The sequence below is a fragment of the Pygocentrus nattereri genome, chromosome 9, assembly GCF_015220715.1.
Source record: "Pygocentrus nattereri isolate fPygNat1 chromosome 9, fPygNat1.pri, whole genome shotgun sequence".
In the NCBI taxonomy this organism is placed as follows: domain Eukaryota; kingdom Metazoa; phylum Chordata; class Actinopteri; order Characiformes; family Serrasalmidae; genus Pygocentrus; species Pygocentrus nattereri.
In genome coordinates, this window is record NC_051219.1 from 37,553,264 (window position 1) to 37,579,700 (window position 26,437).

At 40.6% G+C, this 26,437-nt stretch overlaps 1 protein-coding gene across 2 annotated transcripts in view; it reads right to left on the reverse strand.

Annotated features, from left to right (window-relative positions):
* Window positions 1-2,771, reverse strand: part of megf6a (multiple EGF-like-domains 6a) — a 46,093-nt gene extending 43,322 nt beyond the window's left edge. The window contains exon 1 of one of the 2 annotated variants that reach the window (XR_005130727.1): window positions 2,376-2,771. Coding sequence is in view for 1 of the 2 variants with exons in the window: in XM_017709913.2 (XP_017565402.2) it covers window positions 2,376-2,529 (154 nt within the window). In the remaining variant the exon portion in view is untranslated. The remainder of the gene's footprint in view (window positions 1-2,375) is intronic. The other variant, XM_017709913.2, reaches the window with a different exon arrangement.
* Window positions 2,772-26,437: the final 23,666 nt, after the last annotated feature.

Genomic DNA, 26,437 nt, shown 5'->3' on the forward strand with positions numbered 1-26,437 from the left:
GTGGTGTTGATATATGGCTTTCACTTTGCATGGCAGAGTTTTAACTTGCACTTGTAGATGGAGCGACAAACTGTGTTCACTGACAGTGGTTTTCTGAAGTGTTCCTGAGCCCATGTGATAATATCCGTTACAGAATGATGTTGGTTTTAATGCAGTGCCGCCTGAGGGATCGAAGGTCACAGGCAATCAATGATGGTTTTCTGCCTTGCCGCTTACTTGCAGAGATTTCTCCAGATTCTCTGAATCTTTTGATGATATTATGGACTGTAGCTGATGAAATGCACGTTGAGAAACGTTGTTCTTAAACTGTTGGACTATTTGCTCACGCAGTTGTTCACAAAGTGGTGAACCTCGCTCCATCCTTGCTTGTGAACGACTGAGCCTTTCAGGGATGCTCCCTTTATACTCAATCATGACACATACCTGTTTCCAATTAACCTGTTCACCTGTGGAATGTTCCAAACAGGTGTTTTTGAGCATTCCTCAACTTTCCCAGTCTTTTGTTGCCCGTGTCCCAACTTCTTTGGAACGTGTTGCAGGCATCAAATTCAAAATGAGTGAATATTTGCCAAAAACAATAAAGTTTATCCATTTGAACATTAAATACCTTGTCTTTGTAGTGTACTCAATTGAATATAGGTTGAAAAAGGATTTGCAAATCATCGTATTCTGTTTTTATTTATGTTTTACACAACGTCCCAACTTCATTGGAATTGGGTTTGTAAATAAACTGCATTTTTCCATGTGGAATTAAATGCTGAAGCACAGAATGAACTGGTTTCATCCAGTTAAAGTGGACACTCAGACTGGAAATAGTGGTTGGACCTGAGCATTAGTCCTTTCATCTTAAATAGAAACATTTTTGTCACAGTCTAATCAGAGGAAACTCTTACCATTCACCTCCACTTCATTCACCTCATATCTTGAAGTATTTTTAACTAGAAGAAACATGCACAAAACTAAACGTCTATAAAAATCTGCCCAAACTCATTAAATTAATGTAAAAATACTTCTAAATTAATTGAGATTTCAGCTAAACCATAGATGTACTGCAGACATATGCTATTGGCTTTATTGATGCACGGTTCCTGGATTTTGGCTAAGGACATCTAAGCATTCAGGGCGAACAATGCTACGTCTTTCTCCACACGCTGGGGTCCTTCCATTATTTCATGATTGCTTTTGCAACTTCAGACATCATTAGCAATTCTAATGCCATCTGTCACATTCTTTACCATTCTTTGATTTTAGTTAGGACTCTGATTCGAAACAGATTCAAAGCACATTACTTAACTGGTTTATAGGGCCTCCCTCTTTTACCGCCATCTCAGCTCAGAGTTATGCTGATAGTGATGATTATGCAGTATTTTTGTGTGGTTCTGAGCGAATTAGCCTTTTGTTGTTGTAAATGAACAATGGGCACCTAAACTAATGGATTTACCACTTCAAAGCATTCCAAACAAAACAGACAACTGTCCAACAGGCATCTGATATTCTGCCACTCGCTCCTCTCGTCTCACAGCAAACAGAATTCTTCTCATTGCTGTGGTAGAGCACACTGAGATATAGGGTTCAAAGTCAAAAAGAATGGACACCAGCCAGGTCATTTCTATGCCAGGAGATGGACTTTTAATTTTAAAGCAAAAGAACATAAAAGAGCATCACAATACTGGACTAAGCATGTGTGGATTTTGTTCAATTAAGAAGGACTAGTATAGCAACAAAAGCTAGAGTCATAAATTGTGCTTTGGCAAAACAAACTCAAAGAGCTTATATAGTTATAGTCTGGCAAACTGACTGTGAGCTAGAAATACAGCTTCCTACACAACTGCCCATGAACTCAACCACAGAAACCTTGTAACTTAACAAAAAGTACAGGAATTACTGCTACACAAAGCTGTTTAAATGTCATATCAAAGAGATGTGTAGATCTACCCAATGGCCAGATATACTGATGATGTTCAGTATATGGAGCCTAAATTAGATTCTGTGGTTTTAACTTGTGACTGCTTGTGTCTACTGATACTTTTCTGAGTGTTACACGTCTCTATAGACCTTCACATCTGTTAACACAACGACAGGCAATGAATGAGAAACATTTTATCTACAAGGACCAAAGACATTCCCAATTATACAGCAGGAGCTGGTTTTGCCTTACAGATTACCCAAACTCACAGTCACTAGAGTAAAGAGATCATACATTCCTACTGAGAGAAGCTGGTGACAGCATGGACCTGGCACGCATAGAACAGCAGTTTCAGCTGCTCATTTTCACCTCGAATGGCAACAGTTCAAAACCAGCGAGTAAAAAAAGACCCAGCAGGATTGCTGTGTATTACGTGTGTATTATATTACAGAGCACAGATAACACTCACCTGGCCCCACGTATCCTGTGTGGTATCCATGGTACCCGTTGAAGCAGGTGTAGCATCTCCGAAAGTAGCGGTAATGCGTGTTCCCAGCACCAAAACCTGGAGTTAACTGAGCCCACACAGTTACAAGCACTAAGCACCAATAAGGTGACATCATGACTGAAGCACTGAGACAGAACTCAGACAAAAACAAACGCAGGCAAGTGAGTTTAGGCAACCCTGGGCACAGTCAGGAGAGCATTACGCAATAGAGGAAGACAACACAACTGCTGCTGTGCGAGTTGCAAACTTAAATGAGCTGTTGTCTGGTTTCTATCAGTATCATGTAACACTTCTCTCCTCCTCTTTTACTCACACTCTCACTCCGACTCCCTCTCTCGCTGACTTTCTGTTTGTTCCCTCTGTCCTTGCCCCTCTCTCTCTCTCTCTCTCTCTCTCCCCCTCTCCCTCTCTTGGTCTCTCTCTCTCTCTCTCTCTTTCTCTGAGTTCAGACAGACAAGTATTGCTGCACTGTTGTGTCTCCCTGCCTCCTCCTTCACTGCTACGTCTACACAGCCAGCGTCCAGTGCAGAACACACCCTGCCTCCTCTGAGTCCCTCCTTCTGCCTCAGGTATTAGAGTAGGGATGGAACAGTAGAGGAAAAAAGCCATATCATGATAGCAGTGATCAAAATGATCACAGAACCATTTTGTAAATAAAGAGTGTAGAACCTTAAAGAACTTGTATATAATGTGAAAACTCCAAATCAATATATCGTAGAGGTATCCACAGATATTCAGCAAAAGATGTTTAGGCACTCGACAGATGTTTAGATTTGATCAACCTTTCAAAGTGGTATTTAATGATGAATTTATTGTTGCACTGGGCTACTGTGCTAGAATCTGTGCTGAAATCTGTGCTTCATTTTATTCATTTTACTGCTTTTGCAACTTCATGGAAAGAAATTTGACATTTTTCCACAATGCTAATCCAGGTGCATCTAATTTCTATGTTTTATAAATGTTCATCAGCGTCTGCAGTTATGTACATGAAAAATACCGTATATCGATGTCAGCCCACTGTTCCCACATCAGTGCTTTCCTAGATTTTTCCTAGAACAGTATGTCCACACCAAGAGCCATTTAGAAGCATTTCTTTTTAGTTGCAAACCTCTTCTTCTTTATAACTACAATTACAAAGATAAGCAACCATTTAATGCACTACTACTGTTTACTATATCATATCTAAAAGCTAAGTTCAGCATTAAAATCCATAACCCCTTAACAATCCAGGTTCATTTCATACAAAGTCTTATTATTCAGTAACTACAGGGACTTCAATGCAAACTAATGGAATTACTTTCAGGTTATAGAAGTGTGATATAAAACCTGACCTGGCTTGTTAAGGGGTTAAACCAAACAAAGCTGCTGGTCTGTGGATACTTTCCCGACACCCGATAGAATCTGACAAGGAAAACTGCTGCACACTATTAAAAGGGGAGAAAAGCCAAAGCCTTACATTCTCATGTAAACGTTCCTGTCACAAGGCTGGGGATTAACGAGTCCTGGGTTATTAATAACTTTTACATCAATTCGGCTCATTCTTAAAACATTTTGAAAAGTAGCAATGCAAACGTTCCACAAATAACAGGAAATTCTACAGGCGGTTGGCCTTGTGAACCAAAAAACAAACCATATAATACTTCATTTGAGAAGAGGCTGAGAAGGAGCACAGAGAAGAACAAGCAGGGGTCAAAAAGCATCTAACAAAACGTGTAATGCATAAACGTACAACGTCACCAGTGATGACACATTGTGAAGGACGAAGTGCTGGCTGCATTCCTTGTGGTCAACACAGCCAGCGTAATGTTATAAGACTGGGACGAGATCATACTAAAAGATCTTGACCAGCATGGGGGTATTCTGTGTGTCCAGTATTGACAAGAAAATGTCCAGCAACATGAGTACATAAACTCATATCCTGTATTATATGAAAGAGAAAAAAGTCCATAACTACTTCAGAGTGTATGGGTGTCGAAAGGGGTTTGAAAGATGGTGGCCGGTAGCCCAAACTGGAGGCTCTTCATGCCTCTCTGTTTGTGCAACTTTGGACGAAAGGAAGGTTGTTACACCTCTTATTCCCTGTGCAGATGGTTCTGAAAACAGAACCAGGTGTGGGTCACAACCTAAATATCAAAACATTTGTTTTGACTTACCATTATAAGCTCTGTGACACAACACTTACAGGCTCTGTACACTTTCACTGTGCAGAGCAATAGCTCGCTATTTTGAGCGTTGCAGTAGAGCAGTACATCACACTATGGCAGAAGTTGGCAATATCCGGCTCTGGCAAAAGCCCTGCTGTGGCTCTGCAGCAGAATTACATTAGTAATTAAGTAATTAAGTAGTCAGTAAGAATAAACTAATCCTCCTTTGCAGGAAAAACAAAGCTCTCCTGATTGTTCAGGTGTTTTTTGTTTTTTACAATAAATGCTTTTAAATGTTGGAGTTAATGTCTAACTGCTTATTCACCAACACTTAACCCTGAAGATCAGGGCGCAGACTGCTGGTCACATAGTTATGCAGATAACAATCTCACCTAGCTAGGCTAATGAAAAGGCAAAGAGGCAGATTAAAGATGGACATGGATTATTTGGGGACGAATGAACTTATTTGTCTTTATACTCACTCCAGCTGGTTTCCTGATATGTTTAAACTGCAACGATAAACTGTTGAACACTAATAAACTGAAGCTGAAGCCTCTTACCTCATTTGCCAGCACCATTTAAGGTGGAACAGGAAAATCTGAAGAAGAAGCTGGTGACTGAGAAGGTAACATCAGCCCTGTAAAAATCAAATTTTGAGAGACATTTTACAAGAATCTATTCTACTTTTGCAAAAGTTTCCTGCCAAAGATGTGAGAAAAGTGGATGTAGCTGAGTTAAATGTTAAAGCAGAGCAAAGTGAGTCTATGTTTTTGTTTATATTAAATTTGCTAGCCTACACCAGCACATTGGCATACACTGAGACATATTTACAGCTAAAATGGTAAAATGGGCATAAAATGTGGCTCCTAAGGTGGTTTGGTTTTTACTGAAAGGGCGAAATGGTCCTTCTTAACATGTGGATTGCTGACCCCCACACTTGGCAGTACAATCCAGAGATGCACGCAACGCAGAATTCAAAAGTCACATTACTCATCCAGAACAGTTGAGCACAGGGAAACAGATAATATGCCTGAAGTCAAACAAATGGAGAAACTATACCTCACTGGGCTTAGGCCAGTGGTTTAGGGAGTGTACCATCTCTAATCAGAACAGTGGCAATATCCACTGTCCAATAGGGCTTAAAGTTATTACTAGCCATAAAAAGTACAATCCAATGTGAAGAGCTGTAGATATGGCTTTCTAAAATTGACTTCACTCTTTCAAATAAACCAACCTGATAAAATTACACCGACCGTTTAATCAATGTCAGTTCTAGTCACTGCAGTCTTCACTTCACTGACGGTGAGAAAACATAACACTGGGAAATGGTAAATCTAATCAGATTGATAATCTAAAACAGTTTGCAACATTGATAGATGTGACTGAGCTCCTACATATGTGTTTCATTGAAATGAGTCTACCTCGATTTCTCCATAAACTCAAATTAGAGCAAAGTGACAGTAAACTACTCCAGACCTGCCGACGCAGACCGAAAGCAAAACTGGTGCATGAAAGAAAAAGGCTGGTGCATGAAAGCGAGGCCTGTGTCTCCACATGTCGACACCAAAGCTCTATAACTCCCTCAGGAAAAAGAACTCATCTGAAGGCCAGACAACACTACAGTTCAGACTTTACAAAAACTCCAGTTTAAAGCCAGCCTGAACAAGGTATAAAGCTCTTCAGCAAAGCTCTGAAGTTTCAGATGTGACCCTGAAATAAAGATCACATGCTGCAGAAAAAAAGCAACATTCATGTCATCTTTCCATTAACACTCAACACCTTGCACAAGAGCATGATGACTGAGTGCAGTGGAGGAGTGGAAGACCTGCTGGACAACCAAAACTGTCATCAGATACTCCGTACTTGAAGCTTTCATCTTTGAGAGTGATGGCTGTTTGGGTGGTCTCTTAGTTTTGCATAGTAATGTAGATTCAACGTTTATTACATAATATTACACAGTTGTGCAACGAAATAAACTTACATTTGATTTACATCTTTCTGTGAGGTAGCTTTAAGAAACGTTAAACTCTTTGTCTGACGTCTGGTTCCTATCACCTCCACGCTGAAAAATTCTGACTCTGGTAAGTGGAGAACAGAATGGAGCATTTCACACCAAACCACTCAAACACCTGACTGCCCAATCTGCCCAATATGTAAGAAATGAAATCCATTTACCTCCATATAAATTTAACACAACTTATTTTTCAGAGGTTTTTATCCACAGAATGAGAAGCTATTGTTCTATTTTCTGGTGCACAGAAATACTAAATTTGAGTTTGAGTCTCATCATGACTTGCGTCTATTTTTACGCATAGAATTTTATGTATTTAGTTTGATTTAAACAACATTTTACCGTAATAAACTAATTATGTTTGTGTCTTAAATGACTTTTGTGGTGAAGGGCTTAACAAGCCCCTCAATCTGTTACAACTGACCCCATCTACGTACCACTTGTAGTGACGCCACTTTCGACTGAATTGTTCACAAATGGTAGAAATAGTTTACATCTGTACTCGTAATGGAGATGGTGGTGTGTTTCTCACTCTCTCTCTCTCTCTCTCTCTCTCTCTCTCTCTCTCTCTCCCTCTCTGCAGTGATAGGATCCCAGAGTGACTGTTTTGTCTTTGTCTTGTATAAAAATGTTCAACATTGCTCAAATATGTTTTACAGATTAAACATGCTCTGAGACACGCCTTATGTTCCTCTTCAATCCACGACATGGCTAATCTAGAAAGCACTAACTCTGTACGTCATCACCTAAATTCAAATAATGTTCAGGTATTTTCAAAATATTATCATTGTCACATTTTATGCATGTTACTGTGATAGGCTGAATGACCATGGCCTAACATCTAACGATCACCTACACTAGCGCATCAACATATTCAAGATACTAAAGGTGTAGAAAGTAATCCAGCTGCTTATGTCAAAGAACTTTGTGGTTAAAATGAATGTTAAGCTCTTTCTTCATACTGTTTCAGTCTGTTGGTTGGCAAAGAAAGCAGACAAACACAGGTGCTGGCTGAAGGGGAAACTGGCATGAACACTGAACTTGGCTAAGTTTACCACGGACAATGCTCTAAATGATATTCAGTCAGCATGCCAAGACAAGACTTCCTGCAAGTTAAACACGGCACCAGCACTGATACCAAACATGCAAGAACTGTCCTGTTCAAGGAGGAAAGTCTAAAGTGCAATCAGACACAAAGCACATTTAAATTATTCTTCCAATATTCTATAATTAATCAAGTTAGACACCGCTAAGTCTAACTTGAGGGGGAAGGCTGAGAATTGGGATAACTGTTTTAATGTAATCAATCATAAGCAGCTTTGTTTGGACAGACCTTTCAAAGCACTGCAGAAGAGTATGAAAAATATTTAGCCTGGGGTTATTTTGCTATAACGATGTGTCAAGTGTGATCCAGAAACAAGACAGCCATACTCAACTGAATGAGTTCTGCTCCACCAGTATTGCCGTACTAACTTAAATGTTAAGAGGTAACATGGCAAGTATATCGCTGTTCTCAGATGAAAACCTTGTATCTCCAAAATGGGAACTTTAAAGGAGAAGGAAAAAACCTAGTTTACTTTTAATGTAAGTCAATGGAACCAGACTTTTTTCCAAGTCATTCCGGGTTATTTCTTTTGGTCCATTCTTCATGAAATTTACACACAATGTAAAGGGTGACAAGTATTTTCAAATTATGTCAAAAACTGAAAAACAACAAAAAAAAATGGAGATAAGAGGTTTTCTTCCAACAGTAGGAATATGTTAGCCATGAGGCAAATAAGTGGCAGTATGCCTCATTTTAGAGTTCTCAAAAGTGTTTTATTACTTGTGAACGCACAGCTGCCCTCACCACATATCCTACACACACTTTAAACCTCTAACCGCTGAAACATTCCTTATTAAACTACTTCGTGTTTTCTCTTAATCAAACATTTACCACGGCCAACAGAACTGAATTCTGCTCCTGCTCTGAAAAGCAAAGACAACATCTCAAGAGGAGTATTATCTTGCTGCCTCTGCTAAAGAAACACATACTTTCAGTTTTGCAGCAATCTACATCTTCGTATAAATGTCAATTTCGTGGAAAGAAAACTATGTTGACATCAAACTCTGCTTGCAAAAAGCAGCGAACATGAACGCAGCGAGTGTCCTGCCAGAGATCTCTCAGCCCGTAAGATACGGCTTAGTGATTTGCAGGTTCAGTGTGGATGGCTGGGGCTTTCTGGCCTGGGTAATGCCCCCGTAAAGAGATGGTACTTTCAGCAGGTCTATCTATTCTTATGCTTTTTTAGAAACCTCAGTGATCGGGTTAAATCCAGCTTTCAAGTTGCAGACCTTGCAGGCTTTTAGTGCTGGACAAAGCCCAGGACCCTTCTGTCTTTTCCATGAATGTGTCACCCTCGGGGCGATTACTGAGGAAGAAATGTTCCTCACGTTTATTAGCCTGTGCTCCAGCCAGGGACCAGATTCACGGTGAGCCTCAAATACACAATAAAAACCATCCCAGGCTGTGGGCTCTCCCAGCTCTTCTTTATGGGCTGCATTTATGAAGCGCTTCCAAAAGCAACTCTCCATACTATCAGGAGAAAAGATGCAGACACTGCATCTGCAGAGGATGAATGAGACGAATGGAAGTCATACATGTTCTGGATATCATCACTATCGTAACAAAGCCTCATATGATTAACTCCTTACAGTGCAGAGTTATTTTATTATTATTAGATTATTCATCTTAAGGATTATTAATTAAGATCTGCTATGAATTATTCAGTAACCTGTGTTGTTATGAGAGTGACCCAACGTGTCAACACACCAGCCCAGAGTGTTTAAGGGGTTAAACTGAATCAAAGCAGAGCAGTGTTGAAATAGATAGAATAAACCACAGGATGATGCTGTTCCACGTAAGCTGCTACACACTGCCAGCAGAGCTCATGAATGTTTCCTTTGATTAATGAGTTAAAGGAAACGGTGCATGTTTTTGGAGCCCTAAAGATGCCAATGCTTAACATACTCCATTCAGGATCAGCCTAATTTCTAATGCCGTACAGGTTTCCAAACTCCACTGTTTATGAGTACCTCACTGGTGTGGCATCTAATTTATATACTTTACGAGAGCAAAAGGTCTGTATCATCATCAGCTGTGGTTAATGGATGGTTCACGCTGATTTATGAGCAATGCAGATGTGAATGAACGTATGCTGTACTGCTGTGCACCACTCAATAGATCATGCAAGCACATGGAGGATAGACATGTAAGAATGTGCTCCGTGCTCTGTGGAATGCTTTTGTGAAAACTGTTTTTATCAGTTGCTCTTCATCACAGACCTGAGTGAATGAAGCAGTGTTTCGAGAAGACCCGTTCGGCATACTGTGGTCCACAATGCAACTTATTTCATTTACCTTCCATCAAACTAGATTCCAACATTTAAAGTGCAGCAATCATAAGTAACAACAGCATGTTTTATAAAACGGATCCGGTCCTAAAATCTGATTGGCTGAGCCGCATTGGAAGCAGTTGCAAAATCCACGATATATGCACACCTTTGACACACTTAACAACAACTGATCTGTGTATTACTGTGACACGGCACATAAAAACCCTTGTACTGTTAATGGGATCATTTCCACTCTCATGCTGCTCGCATGGACCACCGCATGGAGTACACTGATGAAGTAAGAACCCGTTTTTTGTTTAAACTGAGGGGCTGGAGACTTATAGTCTTAACTAGAACAGGCTAAAATATAGCAAACAGCCTAAACAACTCTATCAGTAAAATCACAGGCTTGAATTAAAGTACTTAGTGTATGATTAACTGTGAAACGGCAGTATAAAAGTCTTAAAAATGTCAATTGAATAGATTACAGCCTTCAAATGTTCATGTTTTGGTCAGTTGCACCGTCAAAATAGTGCATTATTTATCAAGTATGGATGTGGCTAAATGAGTCCCAAATGACTATTTGTTAGCTGTATTTTGCACTGTTGGGCTGCAGGATCCAGTCTTTAAATTCCTATGTTGTCCACTATGTAGGGAGCAGGGAGCCGAGATTCAGCCCCAGCCTGAGAAAAGGGGCACCGCTGGTGCTAAATAAGACACGTGGTTGTAATTTGGTGATCAAAAAGTACTTAAAAAGCAAAAGTTTTTGCATTAAACTGTGCTGTGTTATCATATGTTCATTGTTATATGACAAAAAGTAAAAAAATAATGAAATCACCGCAACATACAGAGATGGACAACGGAACATTCTCCTCATCAGTGGTCCATGGTTGCTTGGCAACGATACCATACTGTAAAGGAACTACATTTATTGGTGGAATACTTGTTTATATTGATTATTATTAATAATGACATCATTTTCTGAAAGGTTGTGCATTTTATCATATTTTATGTTACCCGCTGTTTTATAAAAGCAGTAAGCCACTTGAGGCTGTGCATTACAGCAATTGTATCATAGGAAGGGATAAGGGTGTTTAAGAACCCCCTTCCCACCGTGAAATTGCAGTAACGCACAGCCTCAAGTGGCTTATTGCTTTAATAATGTTGTGTTAATTATTTCCAAGTTGTATCTCATTGAAAAAAGGGGTTACAATTCTGTTGAAAGTGGAGACTCAACTGATAACACACTTCTGCTTGTAAGTAGAAGAGGAAATATTTTATTATGATTTTATTTTGCAGAACAAAAAATCATCCTGCAGGCTCAAAACTGTTAATACAGAATGAAAAAGAATGTAAATGCAAAGTGTAATAACTTTAGACATCTAAGAGGTAAGTTACTATTTAAAGAGAGCTCATTGTTCTAGACTACACACTCAGTGTTTGTACAAGTGTGTGGCACAAAGTACTGAGCCTTGCACTTACAGAGGATGTCCACATTGGCTAGGTGACCAAAACGCTAGAGCACCTTTGATGTCCACTATTTTCAGTGAGTGTCATTACAAAGCTGCACTCATCTAATGAGAGACCACAGGTCCACATCACATTCAGAAGATCAGTCAAAGTCAACTGACCACACCTAAGCACTCAGAACAGGAATAATGAGGATCCCTCTGAAGTCCCACACCGTCATTAGAGATACAGGGACAAACCCAAGTGCCATCTGGTCGTTTCCAAAAAAACCTACAGTTCTGTATGGTTTCAAGGCAAAAGGTAAATGAAAAAAAGTACCTTATGTGGAAATAATGGCACAGAAGTGTTCTACCTTGGCAGGTTTTACCATCCTCTCTGGGTGTATGGCCGTTGGAGCACTTACAACAGAAGCTGCCAACAGTGTTGCAACCACCATTCGTCTCCTCACATTCATTCACATCTACGCAACAGAGTTAGTGAGTGAGGGATACATAAAGTGGGGATACATAAAGTGGCACCCCGATACATCATAATTCACAATTTTTCTACTAAATGAAAGACCTAGAGAATAGTAAGAGAAAGGAGAAAACTACCCCAGGAATATAAGATACAGATTTAAACCCTACAAAAGAAGATTCTGCCAAATAGTTTCTGGATCTCTAAATATGGTATAATCACATCTGAATGGATAAAAACATAGATACATAAAGCCGCAGGCCCACATGCTTTGAGTCTCCATCTATTGAAAACATACCGCACCACTATTCCAACTTCCCTACATTAAAAACAGCCGTTCCAGTTCTACTAATTGGACAATTAGGAAAATATCTGTGTGCAAATTTTGATGTGACCAGAGACGGAAAAAAGACAAGTTTCACCACCAAAACCAGCTGCTCTTGATGTGCCACTATGGATGTCTTAAAAGAAAGCTGATAATTTATGATTTAATTTTCCATATTGTGGAATATTCTTGTATTTTATACAAAAGTTATTTCCGGGAACGCAAGCTGATCGGTTGAGAAGCATTCTAACCTGTTTTTTTCTGTCGGAGACGCTCAAGCCATTTGAAAAGTTTTACTTCTCACTCTGGGCACAAACAGAAAATGGATACTTTTAAGACCACATTTGAACGGCAGCTGAATACTCGAGGACGTGTTATCACAAAAACATGACGACTGATGATCTACAATGATGTTATTTCCCGATAAAACACCCCCTCTCGTGTTCTATTGCTTAAGTGTTTTTAACTTAGATGATCTGAAGAGCGGGCGGCACGGTGGCGTGGTGGGTAGCGCTGTCGCCTCACAGCGAGGAGGGCCTGGGTTCGATTCCCCGGCCGGGTGACCAGGGTCCTCTCTGTGTGGAGTTTGCATGTTCTCCCCGTGTCTGCGTGGGTTTCCTCCGGGTTCTCCGGTTTCCGTCCAAAGACATGCAGTCAGGCTAATTGGACATGCTAAATTGCTCCTAGGTGTGAGTGAGTGACTGTCTGTCTGCCCTGCGATGGACTGGCGACCTGTCCAGGGTGTATCCTGCCTTCCGCCCGAAGACAGCTGGGATAGGCTCCAGCACCCCCCGCGACCCTGACGGAGAAGCGGCTTAGAAAATGGATGGATGGATGATCTGAAGAGCCATTTTAGGCTAAGGTAGAAAAGAATAAACTTTAAAAAATTTTTAAATTTAACATGAGCATTTATAAAATGTAGAAATATGGACTAAATCTACCTGGGTTAGCACTGCATTTATCTGTAGAGCATTATAGAAAATGACTAAAATGCAGTCCAGCATCACAGAAACTTTCAGCTCTACCAGAGCACAGTAAATTTATCATCAAATACCTATCAAATCTAAACACCTGTCCAATGCAGATATATATATATATATATCATTTGTTAACCTTACAAAAGTATTTCAGTTCTTTCCCTCTGTCCATTCTTCATGAAATGGTCATATAAATAAATAAACAGCAAAAAAGGATACAAGGCTACAAGGTTTTCCTCTGACGGAGAGAGCAATACAATGCAATCTCCCCCCAAACATACTCATGGTGCTGTCATGTGTAGGGGGGAAGAGACCTACTGTGACAAGTGGTTACAAATAAGTCCGTAGAACAGAACTGCTAAAAAACAATACCGAAATCTCAGAGTCACACATCGTTGGCTTCTGCACACGCTCTATTCCTGTGTTCATTCTTGCTGAGTGATTTATGCTCTGGTTTTCAGTGAGGGCCCAACACGCTCCCCTGCTCTCTGTAAACACAGCAAGCACACACGTGGACGATGACACACTCGAGCAAGTTGTTTTTGTAGCTGAGCATGTCCACACACATCCTCCAAGCTGGAAAACAGACAGGTGTTTGTGTCTGCAGGGCCGTTATGGTCAGTGCAAGGTCTGCTTACTTCGCTTCCTCCCTCTGGAGGAGAGTTATCAACATTTTTCTTCCCTCTTCACTGTAGATGAGCCAAAGCACTCTTGAATATACAGTGAATACTTACAGGGCTGGATTAACAGATTACCAACACTCAGCGGTCTCAAGTTTTAAAACGAGTGCATTCTCAAGGCTGAGGCACTCTGAACTCTTTGTTCTCTGGGGTTCTGAAGAATGGAGACTGCTGGCACATAGCAATCTCCAAATGAACTACAGCCTGAGCAAAGGATTCATACAACATCTCGCCAGGATCTGCTACTGCCTCAGAACAGAATGTATCACACATGGCAGCCAAAAAGGCCCACAGTACATTCCAATAGAGAAATAAGTCCTCTATCTCACTCTCTGTGATGCGCATGTGTGTGTGTATTTGTGTTTCACTTCTAAAGCAGGTCAAATCTGAAGTCAGCAAAAGATAAAACAGAGATTTGTCATGTGCAGGCTGCAAAATTGCCAAAAACAGAAAGGAAAGATGAAATGTGGCTCTTAATGTTTTCACTTAAAAACCATCAATCAGGGGTTTAAAAAGAAAGTGAACGCAGTATTACTAAGAGCTTAGACGTCCCAGTAAATCTCTCCCAGTCTCAGGTTCAACATACCTGGCATTCATTTTTAGCTGGACCAGTTTTATTTTTCTACTTCAGCAAAATCCCATCAAGCAGTATCTAAATGAGAAGACATGGCTTGTTTAGATTCTGCGGTTCCTATAAATCTAGAAGACAAGCAAATCCTTTCTCTGCTGGACAATAGCAGCACAGTGCTAGACTAGTTATTCACAGACAAACTTCTTTAAAAGGGGCTGCAAGGCTAGGGCTGCAAGATACATCGTACTTTTATCGTTATCACGACTAGGATTTCCACAATAAACACACTGTTAGTGTGACAATGACAAAACATCTTAAACATACGTCACACATGCAGCAAAAATATGTATTTGTTCTTGTTTGCCTATATAAAAAAAATGTATGTATATTAATTTGTTTTTGTCGCCTTTACAGAAAAAGCTTTTTATTTACAAAACATGCAAATGGGGCTTCTGTCATTTTATATTTTTTAAGTTTCCACATTTTAAAAAAAGTCTGCTTCTGCATCACATCCAGTTGGAGACAGACCGTTTTCTTAACAATATATCACTTCTCATAACATCATCATCATATTCAACAGCTTTATTGAAAATTGTGTTTTATGTCAATATTGCACAGCCCTGAAGGCCACGTTCTTCCAGTTACTAATAGAGAAGCCGTATCGTCATCAATGAGTATCAATACCAGGGCAGGATTCTAGATCGGTCAACGCTCACATTAGCCATGTCTCCAAGCTAAGGATGCAACCAAGGAGGCCTGAATTTATTGGTTGTGGCCTTACTGAAGGCTGTCCCATTTTCTAGGATCCCCCAAACACATCTGAGAAATGCAGTCTTCGATTGTGAGGAATCAAAAGATGCAACTGGTTTATCCTTCAAGAATTCAGTCACCCACAAACCTTCACATGCAGCTGAAAACCATTTGAAAAACAGCGTCAAGAGCCACGAGTGTTTTCTTTAAAAGTAAGATTTAAAAGTGTTTACATGAGTAATTTCTGATGTCAGTACATCCTGTTCAGACCATCTCAAATGTGTAGTAAGGTCTTTCCTACGTTGTCTACAGCCTTCACGTCAAAACGTCTCTTGTAGTAGAGTGAGTAGTCTGAGCGGGACAGTTTACTGTTAGATGCTCATCTTAAGCAAAGTACTTCAACTAAAAGTACTTCAGCTCATTTTGACACTCAGTAGTACTTAAAGAACAAGTATCAGATAGACTAGTTAGGCCAATAGTCAAGGTTTTAATATTAGTTTGCAGTATCGTGCCATTTCTGGTTGATGACATTAAAGCTCATGTTTACTCCAGCTTACTACTAACTTCCCTGAGAAGCAGCTTTCAGTGAAGATGGAAAAAGATCTCCTCATACTGTTGCTAGATGAAACTGTAATTATCTGAATCCAGCTACTACCAACTCTACAGCAGACCAAAGCTGACAAAGTAAGGATGAAGTGCTGAGGTGGAAACATAAAGGAGCCATACATCATACTGATGGCCAGCCTTGGTTAAAAGCCCACCGTGGGACAGCTAGCAGCAGGGGCGAAAAGTTGCTGGCACAGCAACACACAACAGAATAAGCATAGCACCCAGTAGATAACTATGTGCTCAGACAAAAGTGTTTGGTTTGAGCTCTCCACATGGCCATAACTCTTTTCTGTGTAACACTTTAAGAATCTGAGATCGCTAAAGGGAGAAGGAGGCAATCAATTCCAATTTAGGATAAACACAATGCAACCAAAGTCACATCTATCACAATGAAACCTGGCAGTAGCACAGCGACCAGTTGGATTCATTCACGTCTAAGTCCTTGTCTCGGAAATATAATACACCTCTATAGGCTTCCTAACACTAAATGAGCCAGCAAACCTAATATAACCTATTTTACAACATGGATAAACCTCATTATTTTCGATATGCAGTGCAAAGCTTTTCCACAATGGGAATTTCACGTTTCTAAGAAAACAAATCAAAATGACTGCACTGACAAATATGATTATCTGTGTCTTATCTTTGCTAGAACCTTCATTACTAAGCATATCAAATGGCCAAATATGACGTTTTTTTCAACTCCATTTCAATATCAGGGCTTTCCGAGTTCCATAAAGGTGAGTGAGCGCAGATGTGTAGGTGTCAGGTTCTGACTAAGGGTCAGCGGTCATCACTCAGAGTGTCTCTGTGGTTATAGAGCGCAGGCTGTGAAAACCATTTCCGTCCTGCAGACGGGGTGTGAAGCAATGGTCAGAGGGAGGACACTGAACTTTTAAGGTCCCTTGAGGCCCCACACACACTGACCACATCAGGATATGAACGCTGACATCCAGAGTGTCGCAGTTCAGCTTGAGACTCAATTACCATCTACACCTGCAGAAGAAGGTTCCTCCAGCAACACAGATGGAGACCACATACAGAACTGTCCTGCAGACTGTCTTCTCCAATACAAGCTCGATGGGTTAAACCATTTTTCCCACTGCAACAGAAATTTTCAATTCATTCTTCAAATAATTTAATTATTATTTTAACACTTATTATCCAGAACCTAACTATTCAGTAGTAAAGTCTGAATGTCTGTTCAGTGGGGCAGTGGGCAGAGGGAGAGTGTTAGTGCTAACATGAATATTACTTTGCATGTTGTGATTTGTAAAATATGGAAAAAGGAGTCAGGTTGGACCAAAGACCAAAGTTATATGAGAAGTTAAACTAAGCTCTGCTGTGAGATGAAGAGGTACAGGCGGCTGCTAAAGTCATTAAAAGAAAAGTGAAGGAGACAAGGATCAAGGCCTTATGGACCTTCATTCATTTTATGTGACTTTTTAATAATTACAGCAAGTTCAATGTAATTTTATGAAAGTATTATGATGCAGGCAAAGAAACCAATGATTCTGCCCCAGTAGTTTTGAGTGTCACAACTTAAAGTGTCAGAGTTGACCATGGATAGTGAAGAACACAACAAACATACAAACGTAAAGGGAAAACAACCTATTACACGTATTTGAGTTATATATTTCTTTTTCTGTATTCAAAAAAAATCTTTATCCACACCAGCAGCATTGTCAAAAATCACTCCATCTAAACAGAGAATACAAAAATATGCACGCACCGATGCCCGACCAGTAGAAGGCAATAATACAGTTGCATCATAAATTTTTGGCTGAGCTATCAAGAAGAACACTCAGCTTGAGGCATTTGCAGTGCAAAGTCAGCGTTATTAACACAGTGGGCTCTGACTTTTAGGCTACCAGATCTACATTATTCAATATTTCACAAGGATTCAAAGTCTGATTTCTGCTAGAAAATACAAAAGTTAAGAGGGCAGAAGAAAGCCTACCACCTGATGCTGTGCATTTGTCTCTGAAACATCTACACAGTCGTGATCAGGCACATAAACTGACTTTTTCTAGGATTTAGTTTGTTTAGAATTATAGAGTTAGGGTTTTTTCAAATCTACCTTTGGTTAATAATCAACAGGTAATGAAACTTTAAAATAATTGAGGTGTTTTTAATATGTGCAACAGAGTTGACACAACCAAAAATAACTGAGGGCAGCAGTTTTTGTGTGGACAGGAAGCTAAAAGCAAAGAAAAAATACACCCATTTTCAAAAAATTCCAGATGAAGTGGCCTAATAAAACACTTTAATCGCAGAGGTGGTCTGTGGTGGTACACACCACCAGAAGGTGGCATCCATACACACAGCTGTGAAATCAGACTTTGTCTGCCTTTGCTGTCCTTGCATAGTCCCTATGGTGTGAACGGTGGTGGGGACAGTAACAAAGCAAAGAAAACGTGGCCGAACGGTTCTGAGCATGGAGAGTAACCGTTTCAGTGGCATTTCCACACGGACACAGTTTGACATGGAGCACTTAAAAAGCGGGCTTAGCTTGCATGGTTAGCTAACGGGCACAGCACGGCCCTGAAAACCATTCGGCTCCACAGCAGAAAAGAGGCTTATGACAGTCGGTGTTATCACTGACCAGGTTCCCTTCCAGCTGTTGCGTTAAATTAGGTCAATAACTGAAAGTTCACAAAAGAATTACACAAATTAGTTTCAATCTGAAAAGGAAATTAAAACTCTTTGCAAATCTTTAATGTTGAGCAGCTTGTTATTGGTGTTTTATTTAATTTTATAGCTGTATTTTACTTCGTCAGAGCACAAAAAAAAAAAACACTGGCAGTGGCTCAGGAATTTCAGTAGCAGCACTTTCAATTAACCAAGCTCTATTTAAATTTGAAGTACACTGATGGTGACAGTCATTTAAAGCCATTGACTTTAATGCCAAGCCTCATCCAAACAACAAGGGACTGAAAAGAATACATATACATTTAAGATAGTAACAGAATAACAAAGAAAAGACACCAAAAATGATTATTAAAACAGCACAGAAGACAAACGAAAAGTAGGAAAATGTAAAACAAGTAAGAACAACCAGAACAACCTATTAAAACTATTAATCAAGTCAGTAATAAAAATAAATAAATAACACAATTAAGTAGGAAGTTTAAGAAATGAAGTAAGAACAAACAGAAAACATTCACTAAGACAATCATGAAAAACCAACTAAAAACTTTAAAAAAAAAACTAAACCAACTAAAAAAGCTGCAGGCTGAGAGATGCAACATGCGTCTCGTAACCATCTAACACCATTCGTCATGTTTTTTCTTTGATAAAAGACATTTTAATGTCTTCATTACTCCACTGTAATGTGCTGCCTACTGTTTTGCTTTTGGTCCAAATTTATCGCCTTTCGTTTTACTGGCAAAAGTATCCATTTCAAGCAAAGGTAAGAATTTTTATGCAAAGTTTGGTGAGTTTATTCAAAATTAGCTGCTACCATCAACTCATTTTTTATAGGACAAGCCAAAAAAGGCATAAAATACGTGGATGTAAACTTGGCTGCAGAGAAGCTCCTTTGCAGGAATAATATTCAGTGATTCTGTCACATGATCTCAAAAATGTTTTATTTCAATGAGTATAACAACGCACTTCTCCGGATATCAACCATCACAGTTTGAACACTTCATACATCTATGATGGCAAAAATGACAGCAAGACAGGCTCACATTTAGCCTAGTGAACTGTCGTAGAGCAAAGACCTTCCAAATATCTTACCACTTATATATTAATACATTTGCTCGCTATGACATCACTTTGCTTGGCACGGCTTAAGTAAAAATAAGCTGGCTACTAGCTAACTGTTTAGTTTTCATATAAGCTCCCTCACAGGACTGTGCTGGTTAGTGTTAGTAAATTAAAATGATCTGTAGTTTATTATAAAATGACTCAAACAGGACAACAGACACCTAAAACAACAGTAATAAAACAAAACGGTTCCGGGATTCTGAATTTGAAACGAGGGTGAATTGTTCGAGGGTGCTTGGAGCCTGGAGAGTGCATTAGCAGCTTATTTGCTGGATTAAGTGCAGATTCAACTAAATGACCTCACTTTAGCCATAATTACCAACAAGATAAATACATTTTAAACACATCTTAGTGCGATGGACTTGTCTAGTCATTAGAATTGATAATCAAACAGCGACAGAGGGAAACAGAGCTAATGTCAGCCAAGCATGCTAAGTGGGTTCACATGGCTTATTAGACTAGATCACAATGCAGCAGCCACTGTAACAGCCAGAGACCAGTTCTTTTCAAAAATCTATAAAACTCATTTGTACATGTGATGTGTACTCATGATCTTCCAAAAGCTGTACAGATTTTTTATGAATGAGTTAATAATAATGAATGGTTGACTAGGGGTCGTCTTTGGGTGGGGGGCAAGTCCCCAGCAAAAATACCCCTGTACTTTCTTGGATACCAATCCAATCATACTTAATATCTGTACAGTAACAGTGAGTGATATCTCCTGTCCCGTCATCATTTTTATCAGTATCGAGGAGGCGAGGGGTCCCGTGCAGCATGTGAAAAGCAAAGTGATCTGCTGGATCTGCTGGCACAGTGATTGAGGGACGTGTCATGGAACAGGAAGGGAGGGACATACAGGTTCCTGCATGGGTGGCTGCCAGCGCAGGTGCACTGACCACTTGAAGGAAAAAAGAGAAGCTTTCCGCTTATAAAACAGGGGAATCACCGGCCAAGTGAGGGTGACGGATCAGATAAGACAGGGGCATGAGTTTGCAGTATTGGTGATTTATTAATGGGGTGGGGGGGGTGTCCCATTCTGATCTGTATCAGAGCCAAACATTATAAACCAATTTTGTTATTAGGCCATTTCTAAACACTACCTATGCTGAATGTATTTCAAGTGCACAATATACTGGACTGATTGAATTTTTTTATAGCACGATTATTCACTGAATGTGTTCTGGTAAGGAATCTATAAACAGCCAGCAATTACTGTAGGGCATCTGCGGCAAAATGTTAAACCCAGCAACTCCTAAAATCAAGTACAGGCTGCCTGACAGGCTGGAAACAGGCATTACTTATAAGTACAAGTCCAGGCTAGAGGGAATCTCTGTGTGGATAAAGTGTCCTGGAGTCCTCGGCCACCGCTACGCATTTTCAGTGCTGCTAATCAGGCCTGACACTGGGCTTCCTGTTCACTAGTGTCCCATGAAAAAAGGCAGTCCACTGCCAGTGGGCTCGACACTACAGACAGAGAACACAGACACAGACACAATCAAACTCCAGCATCTGAGAGGGAGTGCTTAGGTTGTTATCATTAGAACAGCACTTTATGCAGCAGCGGCAAAAAACAGATCCATGTGTCGTAATTCTAGAGAGATCGCTGATATAATTTTGGTAAATTGGTTTGGCACATAACTGTGCTGAGACAGTCTCAGAGAACTGGCTTTCAATCCACTGGCAGAAACTGTAATACATGATTGGAAAGTGCAATATATCAGCAATAAAAAAAGATCCAAAGTAAAGTTTTTCTGGAGCGGACTGCATCGTACCGTCTTTTTGCAGACTCTGCCCTGCCACTGAATGAAGAGCTTAAAATCTAAGCAAAATCAGATGGACTATTATGTGTGACTCTGTCTTTTTGTCTATTATAAAAAAGGCACATCTGTTTTTTTGCTGTTTCAGTGAGATTGGGATAAGTCACCCTGCTTAACCCATTCATGTCCAACAGCTAAATTTAGTATGATAAGGAAAAATGCTACAAAACTTGTTCTGATTGCTCTAGAGTGCTGAAATTTTGTTTAATTATACCTTGAATATCCAACAATACTCAGTCGAATGATTTTGATTACACATAATTTCCAGATTTTATTCACAATCAGATTAGGATTTTCTATTGTTTTCTTACAAAAATAATAAGATCTAATTCATTAATAAGTTAACATAAATCAAATCCTAACAGTTGAAATGTAATGAAATCATATAATTCATTCTTTAGACTTGAGCCGAGGCAAGCTCAGAGAACATCTGGATATGGACATTACTAGGTTTATAGATTAGAAAACTCACTCTTCACTTCCAAGTCACAAATCCACTAAAATGCAGGCGCTAAGTATTTACAATGGGATTACATTAGACAAGCCATTAAGCCTGATAGAGTTGATTAATATGTCTCACTGCATGGACACTACTCGTCCAGATTCATATCTGGCTGGGCTTAGTGAACCTTTAAACATCAGCTGAAAGACACCTATGATGCTCCAACCTTGACTTCCATGAAGGTCTATGAGAATATGAGAGAAATTCATGTTAGATAAGGTTGAATAAGACCCACACATCTACATGCAAGTCTCTCGTTTTCTGCCCAGTCACTGCCTATATCAAAAATACACAGCCAAAGTAGCATTTCATACACAACAGCTGCCTGACCACATTGAGAATTCAGAGTGGGGCAGACAATTTGATTATAAGCAAGCATGTATTGGATGAGTTTGAGTACTTGAGATATTTCTAAAAGTTGCATTCCACAGAGAGAATATGTTTTTCTTAAAAAACACTTATGAAGTTATATATATATATATCCATCCATCCATCCATCCATCCATCCATCATCTTCCGCTTCTCCGGGGTTCGGGTCGCGGGGGCAGCATCCTGAGCAATGAAGCCCAGACCTCCCTTTCCCCAGCCACTTCCACTAGCTCCCTGGGAGGGATTCCGAGGCGCTCCCAGGCCAGCTGGGCGATATAGTCACGCCAGCGTGTCCTGGGTCTTCCCCGGGGTCTCCTCCCCGGTGGACTTGCCTGTGACACCTCCCGAGGGAGGCGTCCAGGAGGCATCCTAACAAGATGCCCGAACCACCTAAACTGGCTCCTCTCGACGTAAAGAAGCAGCGGCTCTACTCCGAGTCCCTCCCGGATGACCGAACTTCTCACCCTATCTCTAAGGGAGAGTCCAGACACCCTGCAGAGGAAACTCATTTCGGCCGCTTGTATTCGCGATCTCGTTCTTCGTTCTAGGTGAGGGTGGGAACGTAGTTCGACCAGTAAATCGAGAGCCTTGCCTTATGGCTCAGCTCTTTCTTTACCACAACAGACCGGTAAAGAGCCCGCATCACTGCTGACCCAGCACCAATCCGCCTGTCAATCTCCCGCTCCCTTGTACCATCACTCGTGAACAAGACCCCGAGATACTTAAACTCCTCCACTTGAGGCAAGAGCTCATCCCCGACCCAGAGAGGGCTCTCCACCCTTTCCCGCGTGAGAACCATGGCCTCGGATTTGGAGGTACTGATCCTCATCCCGGCCGCTTCACACTCGGCTGCAAACCGATCCAGTGAAAGCTGAAGTTCACGGCCTGATGTCCCCAATAGGACCACATCATCTGCAAACAGCAGCGATGTGACCCTGAGGTCACCAAACCGGACACCCTCCATCCCCTGACTGCGCCTAGAAATTCTATCCATAAAAATTATGAATAGAATCGGTGACAAAGGGCAGCCCTGACGGAGTCCAACTCTCACTGGGAAAAAGTCTGACTTACTGCCGGCCATGCGAACCAAACTCCTGCTTTGTTTGTACAGGGCCTGAATGGCTCGTAGCAAAGAGCCATGTACCCCGTACTCCCGAAGCACCTCCCACAGAATACCCCGGGGAACACAGTCGAATGCCTTCTCCAAATCCACAAAGCACATGTGGACTGGTTGGGCAAACTCCCATGAACCCTCCAGAATCCTGGAGAGGGTGAAGAGTTGGTCCAGTGTTCCACGACCAGGACGGAACCCGCACTGCTCCTCCTGAATCCGAGGTTCGACTATAAGGCGGACTCTCTTCTCCAGTACCCCTGCATAGACCTTACCAGGGAGGCTGAGGAGTGTGATTCCCCTGTAGTTGGAACACACCCTCCGGTCCCCTTTTTTAAAAAGAGGCACCACCACCCCAGTCTGCCAATCCAGTGGCACCACCCCCGATGTCCACGCAATGTTGAAAAGGCGTGTCAGCCAAGACAGCCCCACAACATCCAGAGCCTTGAGGAACTCGGGACGGATCTCATCCACCCCTGCAGCCTAATAAAGTGGCTGGTGAGTGTATACACACTATATATATATATATATATATATATATATATATATATAAAATTTTCCCCAGTGCTGATAGCTAGCACGATGTGGTAAGTCCCTTTGTCAGATTGTGTTAAGAAACCAGCGCTCTGAGCTGCAGGAAGATGACCATCATTTTATGGTGTGACTTGTTAGAAAGATCTGCCATTTCTAGCTGTTGCAAGTTCCGTACTGACATTTAGATCTAACGCAGCTTCACTGTGGAATACTGTGAGGTGGAATTTCCAGCCTCCACGCATGGATGAGACTCATCTGACTGACAGCTCTAAGCTCCACTGAGCATAACAGACCTGGAAACCTGGATTAGAAAAAAAATAACTTCCATTTGAAATGACCCCATGCTCCTTTAAAGAGGATTCCAACATGGAGATGAATGGTGGCCATGCAGTAAAATGTATTAATCAACTCCATCAGGCTGGAAAATGCAAATCTTGTTCCACATCGCACCTCTAGAGGGAAGCAAACACCACTTGTGATGTCATCTGATTAATATGCCATTAATAACTTTGCCTGCAAGATACATTATTGTCATATTGAAAAGTCACACATGAACAGTGACTTAAAGAGCCCTGGCAGCAAATACAATTTATAATGTCTCAAACGTCGGCAGCAGAGGACAGGGTAGTACAGTATAAACCACTGGCTCAGGAGAGGTTTGGCTCACATCACATACTTTACTTCAGATAATACCTCTTTGTCTGCCTTGGCACAAAGGATCAGTATGTAGAAGCCAATTACAGAAAACAACGTGAATCTCTCCTGTTCAAAGGGAATTCCAGCTGTTTTTCAAAACGTTTGCTTAGACGATTCACTGTGATATAAACACAGTAATTCTGAGTGCATTGATGTGAAATGGTACATTGTGGAGGAACATTTTTTGTCCGTTAGTGTTTTTTTTTAATATATAAAATAACCATATATATATGGTAAAATATATATATGGTATATTATATATGGTTATATTATGGCAATAGGAACCAGGGGTCACAATGCGTACAATGAAAATTTAGGCATTTTCCCTTCTATTTACCTTTACACAATGAATGGCCTTTAAAAACACATTTTAGGCCAACACCTTCTCATAACCAGGGGTGTAGCACCGAACTCTGGGCCGAACTCTGGGCCGAACTCTGGGCCGAACTCTGGGCCGAACTCTGGGCCGAACTCTGGGCCGAACTCTGGGCCGAACTCTGGGCCGAACTCTGGGCCTTGGGCACAGTAGTGAGCCCATGCCCCCCCCTCCTCAAAAAAATGAAAGGAAAAGCAAAAACATAAATAAAATGTATTTATTATGCTTTAAGTGGTTGGTTGGTATGTAGGCTGATAATACAGCAAGTGTGCTTTAAATCATTAATATTCACCCTGGATAAGAGCGTGAAACTGCTCAACAAATGGTTGCTTGGAAGGTAAGTTAGCTACCTGCATGGTGAATTCACCTGGTCTCATGTCTTCAGCTGCATCAGAAAAGCTGAGGATGCTATTCTTTCTCCTTCACTTACTGCCTCTAGAACTAACTGTGTGTTTCACACGTTAGCTGCTAGGATAAGGGTAATTTGATTGGAGAAACACTGTCTGTTACATTATGTCTTAAAAGTGTCGTTTATCAGCTCGGTCTTGTTAAAAATGACTGCAAATGTAGGTAATAGCTAGTAAGCTCATGTTACTTTGCCATATTCACAGTTTGCCACTTTAGGTTCACCTGTTTTGCCTTTTTTTGCTGTTTGAGGACCCCCTCATTCAGGGACAGCCCCATCGCAACTGCGCTTTGTTACAGAGCACCCGTGAGATCTTTCTTACCCACTACTATAAGGCTCTACAACGAGTCTCCTTACTGCAGAGACGGTACTGATCTGCTACTGATCTGATACTGCTGTCTGAACTGTCTCCTCTCCTGTTAATACACACTGCAATGTATCATAACCTGCTGCTGTAATGACACTTGCACTGTGCACTTTACACTGTAATACCGCTGCTACTCCTCGTGATGTCGAAACTCATTGTGCTTTTAGTTTATCTCACACCACTCAGTGCCTGCTATCATACAAATACAACAAATCTGTCTCATATGTTATGTAAATATGCAAAAATATTTTTATTTCTGTTTTTTATTTTCTGCATAGTATATGTGCAATTATTGGTCTTGCTACTGAAACACTGCAATTTCCCTTCAGAATTAATAAAGTTCTTTCATTCATTCATTCTTTCGTTCTTCCTTTCTTTCTTTCATTCTGTCTGTCTATCTATCTGTTCACAACTACCAAAAAGACATCTTCAAGTACTTCAGTCCAGTCTCAGACTTGTCTTGGACTAAGCATAATCTATAACAAACTTAGTATTTCTACTTGTTCTCTGTTATTGATTATGTTTATATATGTCGTTCTTTTACTTCTAACACATTCTGTTACAGAGGTAGCTAGCAGAATTTCCAGAGCCAGATACAGTGGTCATGACAAATAAACACTTGTTTAAACAGTAGTGCTCTTCCATTTAAATTGGTTTTACTACATTGGACAGCCTTGCATACCTCTGATGTTTAGCCTACTGTTTTG